This window comes from Bison bison, unplaced genomic scaffold, assembly GCF_000754665.1.
Source record: "Bison bison bison isolate TAMUID 2011002044 unplaced genomic scaffold, Bison_UMD1.0 scf7180017864519, whole genome shotgun sequence".
Classification (NCBI taxonomy): domain Eukaryota; kingdom Metazoa; phylum Chordata; class Mammalia; order Artiodactyla; family Bovidae; genus Bison; species Bison bison.
In genome coordinates, this window is record NW_011495072.1 from 2,536,231 (window position 1) to 2,544,388 (window position 8,158).

The 8,158-nt window shown below is 39.2% G+C and overlaps 1 protein-coding gene across 2 annotated transcripts in view; it reads right to left on the reverse strand.

Moving 5' to 3' along the window:
- The window catches only part of WDR3 (WD repeat domain 3), a 39,547-nt gene that overhangs the window by 8,697 nt on the left and 22,692 nt on the right, over nucleotides 1-8,158 (reverse strand). For both annotated transcript variants that reach the window (XM_010830713.1, XM_010830712.1), the window contains exons 14-21: nucleotides 7,758-7,843; nucleotides 7,459-7,594; nucleotides 6,676-6,732; nucleotides 5,420-5,520; nucleotides 5,102-5,213; nucleotides 4,837-4,971; nucleotides 4,518-4,568; nucleotides 3,783-3,848 (exon numbers count right to left, since the gene is read on the reverse strand). In XM_010830713.1, coding sequence (XP_010829015.1) covers nucleotides 3,783-3,848; nucleotides 4,518-4,568; nucleotides 4,837-4,971; nucleotides 5,102-5,213; nucleotides 5,420-5,520; nucleotides 6,676-6,732; nucleotides 7,459-7,594; nucleotides 7,758-7,843 — 744 coding nt within the window. The remainder of the gene's footprint in view (nucleotides 1-3,782; nucleotides 3,849-4,517; nucleotides 4,569-4,836; nucleotides 4,972-5,101; nucleotides 5,214-5,419; nucleotides 5,521-6,675; nucleotides 6,733-7,458; nucleotides 7,595-7,757; nucleotides 7,844-8,158) is intronic.

Consider the following 8,158-nt stretch of genomic DNA (forward strand, 5'->3'; position numbering starts at 1 on the left):
ACAGCTCCAGTACTTTGGCCACCTCATGCGAAGAGTTGACTCACTGGAAAAGACTCTGATGCTGGGAGGGATTGGGGGCAGGAGGAGAAGGGGACGACACAGGATGAGATGGCTGCATGGCATCACTGACTCGATGGACGTGAGTCTCAGGGAACTCTGGGAGTTGGTGATGGACAGGAAGGCCTGGCGTGCTGCAATTCATGGGGTTGCAAAGAGTGGGACACGACTGAGTGACTAAACTGAACTGATGGGATAATAATAAATTGTGCCGTGCCAATTTACACATAATACAGCTCCAGAAGGGGAAGAAAGAGAAAAGGAGATTAAAACTGTATTTGAAGAAGTTATGGCTGAAAACTTCCCAAACCTAAAGAAACAAATATTCACGTAGAGGAAGCACAGAAGGGCCCAAATAAAGTAAATCCAAACAGACCTACACCAAGACACACTATAATAAAAATGGCAAAATACAGATGATTCTCAAGGCAGCAAGAAAAAAAAAAAGTTCATCACAAGGAAACTTCTACAAGGCTATCAGCTGATTACTCTACAGAAGCACTGCAGGCCAGAAGGGAGTGGCAAGATATATTCAAAGTCCTAAAAGGGAAAAATCTTCATCCTAGGATACTCTACCCAGCAAGATTATATTTAGAATAGAAGGAGATATACAGAATTTCTCAGACAAGCAAAAACTAAAAGAATTCAGCAATACTAAATCCATCCTAAAGCAAATATTATAGGTCTTCTGTAAATAGAAAATTAGTAAGAATAGATAGGAAAGAGAAAAATCACAACTGGAAAGTAAGTCACTTCAATAAGCCAACATACAGATTAAAGAAAAAAAAAGAAAACGTCTTTGTGAAAATGATGGTAACTACAATGAATAGCAAAAGGATGAAGATGTGAAAGAGGACATCAAAATCATAAACTGTGGGACAGGAGAGTAAGAAAATGCAGGGTTGTTTTTTGTTTTTTCACTTCCCGGAATGGGTTTGACCTATATGACTACCAACTGAAGCAAGTAGATATAGAATGGGGTCCACATACTTGAAACACAGGGCAACTTCAAAGCATACACCAGAGTCAAAAAAATCAAAAAGAGAACATAATCAAAAGGGAAAGAAACCACAAAAGAACAACACAAAGAAAAAGAGACAAAGAAAAAATGTAAAATCAATATGAAAACATGGTTAAAATGGCCATAAATATGTATCAATAATTACCTTAATTATCAAACATTGGACTAAAAGTTCCAATCAAAAGACAGAGTGGAAGACTGGATTAAAAAAAAAAAGCTACAATATGCTGCCTGCCAGAGACCTACTTTAGGGCAAAGGACACATATAGATTGAAAGTGAGGGCATATAAAAAAGATAGCCCATGCAAACACAAATGATAAGAAAGTGTGGGTTGCAATACTCATATCAGACAAATTAGACTTTAAAACAAAGGCCATAAAGAAAACGGAGAAGGCAATGGCACCCCACTCCAGTACTCTTGCCTGGAAAATCCCATGGACAGAGGAGCTTGGTAGGCTGTAGTCCATGAGGTCGCTAAGAGTCGGACACGACTGAGTGACTTCACTTTCACTTTTCACTTTCATGCACTGGAGAAGGCAGTGGCACCCCACTCCAGTGTTCTTGCCTGGAGAATCCCAGGGACAGAGGAGCCTGGTAGGAGGCCGTCTATGGAGTCGCACAGAGTTGGACATGACTGAAGTGACTTAGCAGCAGCAACAGCAGCAGTAGACCCAACCAAGGAAATTAAAGACTAGCACACTGACAACCATAAACTATTAATAAAACTGAAGAGGATTCAAAGAAATGGAAAGATATCCCATGCTCTTGGATTGGAAGAATTAATATTGTTAAAATGGGCACACTACCTAAGGCAATCTACAGATTTAAAGTGATCCTTATCAAGTTACCCATGACATTTTTCATAAAACAAATAATCCTAAAATTTATATGAAACCATAAAAATCCACAATTGCTAAAGCAATCCTGAAAAAAAAGAACAGAGCAGGAGGCAGACTTCAGACAATTCTTTTGCACAGAGCTACAGGAATCAAAACAGTGTGGTACCGGCACAAAGACTGTTCCAGATGGTCAATGGGACAGGACAGAGACTCAGAATAAACCCATACGTACACAGTCAACTAATCTTCAACAAAAGAGGCAAGAACATATAGTGAGGAAAGTCTTCAGCAAGTGTTGGCCAGTTGGACAACTGCATGTAAATCAAAGCTAGAACACACCCTCTCACCATACACAAAAGTAAACTCAAGATGTCTTAAACACTTAAAACATAAGACATGACACCATGGAACACCTGGAAAAGATTATAGGCAAAACATTCTCTGACATAAATTCTACCAATGTTTTCTTAGGTCAGTCTCCCAAGGCAATAGAAATAAAAAACAAATGGGACAGACTTTTGCATAGCAACGGAAACCATAAAAAACAAAAACAAAAAACAACCTACAGAATGGGAGAAAATATCTGGAAATGATGTGATCAACAAGGGCTTAATTTCCAAAATACACAAACATCTCCTACAACTCAACAACAAACAACCCAATCAAAAAATGGACAGAAGATCTAAAGAGACATTTCTCTAAAGAAATACGGATGGTCAATAGGCACAAGAAAAGATGCCGAACACTGCTAACTATCAGTGAAATGCAAATCAAAACTACAGCGAGGTACCACCTCACACTGGTCAGAATGGGCATCATTAAAAACTCTACAAATAACAATTAGAGAGGATGTGGAGAAAACGGAAACCTCCTACACTGTTGGTGGAAATGTAAATTGGTTCAGCCACTATAGAAACAGTATGGAGGTTCCTCAGAATACTAAAAATCAAATTACCATATGATCCAGCAGTCCCACGCCTGGGCATACAATCAAACAAAACTGTAATCTAAAGATACACACAACCCTATGTTCATAGCAGGACTATTCACAAAAGCCAAGCCATGGTAACAACTTAAATGTCCACTGACAGATGAATAGATAAAGATGATGTGGTACGCATATAAAATGGAATACTACTTGGTCATAAAAAAAGGAGGAAATAATGCCATTTGCAGCAACATGGATGCAATTAGGAATTTTCATACTGGGTAAGTCAGAAAGAGAAAGATAAATACCATATAATATTACTTATATGCGGGATCTAAAACATGACAAAGAAGCTGTCTATGAAACAGACTCATGGATATGGAGGATAGATTCATAGCTGCTTTGGGGGAGGGATGGAGTGGCAAGCCGGGGTTAGCAGATGTAAGCTACTGCATATGGAATGCTACTGTATAGCACAGAGAGCTACATTCAGTATCCCATGATAAACCATAATGGGAAAGAGTTTGAAAGAATGTGTGTGTATACACATATATATGAACTGAATGTATATAACTGAATCTCTTTGTTATACGGCAGAAGTTAGCACAACACTGTAAATCAACTATACTTCGATCTTTAAAACGTCTATAATAAAAAAAGCAAACAAAAACCCCCACTTATTGCTAACCCCTCCCCTGTGGTTCAGATTCAGTAGGTCTGGGGGCTCCACTCTGAGAACTTCTGCCATCAAGTAAAGAGATTAGACTAGGGGCTCTTAAAGCTTATTTGGTGATTTTAGGGTCAAATATGGGAACAGGGCAATTTCATGCTATTTTATTTCTTGTAATTATTTCCTTTGTTTTTCTTTAGATTTTAATAAAATACTTTTTGGAAATAAAAAATTAAAATGAGACACAACATTCTATATCAACTTACTGCTTTGACCGTTTCAATAGTTTTCTTTCCAGTGAAGTAATTGTCACCTTGAGTCTCTCCTGGAACCTGCCAGAAACAAAGAGATCCTTTTAACATAACACTGATGTTTGTTAAAGAACCAACAAATTAATCTTCTATCCAGAAAAGAATAGACATACTATGTTATGATGACTGTTGTTACATTGTGTTATCAGCTACCATTAAATGAGAAATTAGTAAGTGCCAGGGAAAGAAAGTGAAAAGTGTTAGTCATGTCCGACTCTGCGACCTCTTGAACTGTAGCCCACCAGGCTCCTCTCTCCATGGAATTCTCCAGAAAAGAATACTGGAGCGGGTTGCCATTCTCTTCTCCAGGAGTAAGTGCCAGTCACTATGTTAAATGTGTTACATGCATTATCATAAGAATACTCTGCTCTACAACACATGATTAAAGAGATTGCTTCATTTCTCAATTCTTTCTGATTTTTGATTTACAGTGAAACAGTTCCCTAAAGCCTCCCTCAAAAAAAAAAAAAAAGCAAGAATGACAATCATTTAATACCAAGTCATTTGTCCCATAAAATCAGGATATACAGCTAAATTAAGAAGGACTACACAGATTCTTTCTCATATCAGCTGCAGATGACTTTGGCATCTAGCCCCAGTTCTAATTCCATTAGAAATTCTTGAAATTACAGTAAATGCCAGTAAGAAAATGACAGGGCACAGTATGAGGATCCCGGAAGATCTACTTACTGCTGGTTGGTCTTCTTTGGCCACACTCTCTTCATATTCTGCTTCCCTTTGCTGTCAAGAGATGGATATGAATTAATTTCAAAGATAAAACATGATCATTATGTGAAGTAAGGCAGTGAGAAGCTGCTTCTTTCACAATCTAACCCCCTCCTGGGATCTTTATCTCCACTGGGCTGCCCAAGTGGTGTTGGCAGTCTTGTAAACATCTTCTGGAGGCCAGTGGACTAGCACTGAATGTGAGGTGTGGCAGAACTAGACAGGAACCTTCAGCTGAGTCAGCGTGTCAGGGACTGATACCTACCAAGCCTGAAGTCCTTACCATCTCCTTTTCTTCCTCAAGAATAAGAGGCTCCCTGGTTCTCTCCCAAAGTCTCAGAGATTTGTCATGGGATGATGATACAACGTAGTCCCCACTGGGGCTTACAGCCAAGCACCATATTTCCTGGTGGTGCCCCTGCAGAGAGTAAAGACAAAATCAGAAATCCTGAGTGAGAATACCTTATTCATAGACTGCTACACTGGTGGGAAATCAATGCTCAACCTTAAAAGAAGTACTGAGCACATCAAAGTAGGCAAGAGGTTACCTCTAGAGTCTGTATGTGTTCAAATTTGTCTGCATCCCACTGTTTAATCTTACGGTCTTTCCCAGCAGTGAAGAAGAGGTGAGACTTGGGCACAAACCTTAGGTACATCACACTGAAAAGTGAGAGAAATACTCAAACGTCATCAATCTCCTCATTATTAAGGTTTTACACACACATAAATCGCTTTTGGACAGTTAGTTCTAGAGTTTTATTAATAGAATTTTAAATTTCTGACTATCTGAGAACACTAAAAGATGCTCCCAGGAAATGACACTGATAGGTAACTCAACAGGAGGTCTTTGAAAAGATGACATCTACCTGTCATCATGTGCAAACAGAGACTTATGGCAGTCCCCAAAGTCCAGACCCCAGATTTTCACGTTCCTGTCTGCAGAGCCAGTTGCTATCAGTGCTCCATCCTAGAAGGGAGGGAAGTGAAACGTTACTAGTTCATCCGAAACCCTGATTAGATAGAGAAAAGTTAACCAGAACATTTATCCCATTTCTTTCAAAAATGTCAATGTCAGTGCCAAAAAATTAATTTCATCTCTGTATCAAGAGCACCCACATCCCTGCTTTTACCTACAAATCTACTTAAAAAGCTTGTTAAGTGAGCAAGAACTGTGTGGCTCAGGTGTTTCTGGTCCTGCTACAGGGCAGTGTTGTGCTTTGATGTAGGTTATCTGTTTACTTTGTTTAAATTGATAGGATAAAGACTCCCTAATCTCTGTCACAGAGTTTGACAGAGCTGGGGGCAGAGAAAAGGGGAAAAGAGAAGAATGAGCCTGGGAAAGAAGCTACTAGAATGCTTACGACCTAGACATTTTTATGCCATGTCTCCTATCACTGTTTCTCTTCTATTTTAGCACCTAGTTCAAACGGCTGTCCACGTAAGAAGAAAAATATTTTCTGACACCAATTTATTCTGTTCATGCACTGAGTGCAGATAGGTAGGGCGGGGGCCAATTCCTTTTACACAGACTAGATTTTTTTTCATTTTTAATTGGAAGATAATTGCTTTACAATATTGTGTTGGTTTCTGCCATACATCAACATGAATCAGCCATATGTCCCCTCCCTCTTGAACCTCCCTCCCACCTCCCACACCATCCCACCCCTCCATACTGCCACTCATAACTAGACACTGCAAAACATATGACTTTGGTCAAGAGACTAAAAGTATACACAGTGAAAAATACCATAAATATTGCAAAGTTCCATTTTTCTTATGAACGTTATACTTCAGAACAAAGCAGGGATGCATTTTTGAAAGTCCTTCACAATTTAGGGTATTCTACCAATTATAGTCCTTTAGACAAGAAAATACTATTTGGGGAATCCAAACCAGGTAGTTAGTTAAGAGGATTAATTCAGGTATCTGTGAAAACATCCTAAAACAATTAAAGAAATATATACTTAAGGTATGATTATAATAAATACTTTTGTAATTTTTTTAGGATAGTCAGTTATATACCAGACTGAAAAACACTGAAGTGAAGCTGTCAAGCCAAGAACGAACAAAGCACTTTAGAAAAGATAACTTGTCACTGAGACACTATTTAAATTTTACTTACATAAGATATGTCCATACATATTACAGGCAGTTTGTGTCCATATAGTGAGAGAAAAAACTAAATATTAAAAAAAAAAAAAGAATATAAACAACTTATGTCCATCTATAAAATGCAGGCATAATTTATTATATGTAGATCTAAACTATAACCTTAAATACAGTGCTAAACACTGTCCTGAATTGTTTTTATGTCTGTGTTTCAAAGAAGACGACAAACCACTGAAGGTTGTACCCATACAACTTAGCATAAAGCCCTACATGCTCTTGCCAAGAACACTGCAGTAGAGTGGAGCCTGTGATGCTGCTGAGGCCTACTCCCTCAGTCAGCACACAGCACAGGGATGTTCTCTGGATCTCTTAGCTGAAGAGTCTGGGGAGCACTTGGTTCACAACAATACCTCCAGGCCTAATACAGTTCCACGGAGACTCTGGATGTAGAGCCCAGTAATCCATATTTTTAAAAGCAACCCAAATGATCCTGAGGTACTGCCAAGTGTGGGATCATTGCCTAGGACAGCGAGCAGTTCTCTTAAAACTACTGGCTGCTACAGGATTTCTTGTCCACAGATTTTTCTGAACATGTGAAATATAACTTGCTTTAAACAAAATTTATGAACCAAAGGATTCTTTCAGAAATCCAGCCTTCCTAGTGCACTTGCAATGTTTTGATTCACAAACCAGCTTTCAAAAAGATATTACTGCTGGAAATAGTCAAGGCCACTACTCTATAGTCTCAACCCAAGTTCAGTCAGAAAGAAAATACCCATAGGCATAACCATCGTACCTTTAAAGTGTCAACATAGAAAATTTTCACAGTACAGTCCAGCAAAGACACGGCCAACAGCTTTTGATTGGGAGAGTAACTGACACACAGAACTTCTTCATCTAGTTGCAAGGTTCGGGTTTGCTTCACAGAAAGTCTAGCATCATGGAAAGCATCAAGAAAAATGAGTACAGAGGCAAAGTCTCCCAAGACCTTCTAGAGCTCAACAGAAATACATGCGTCAAAAACCCATTCAGTGGTGCCTCATTTTCACTCCAACAAATGGACACAAATTAAAAAAAAAAAAAAAGTCTACTCACCTTTTCTGGGTACTGTTTTCATCTTTTACCAACTCAAAATCCCAGAACTTGACAGATTTATCTGCACCACCTGTCACAAAGCCACGCTGAAAATCAAAGGACATTTCTGTTAGAAAAGTATCTTAGTACAGAAACTGGTTCAGTTCAGTTGCTCAGTCGTGTCCGAGTCTTTGCAAGCCCATGAATCGCAGCATGCCAGGCCTCCCTGTCCATCACCAACTCCTGGAGTTCACTGATACTCACGTCCATCGAGTCAGTGATGCCATCCAGCTATCTCATCCTCTGTCGTCCCCTTCTCCTCCTGCCCCCAATCCCTCCCAGCATCAGTCTTTTCCAATGAGTCAACTCTTTGCATGAGGTGGCCAAAGTACTGGAGTTTCAGCTTTAGCAGCATTCCTTCC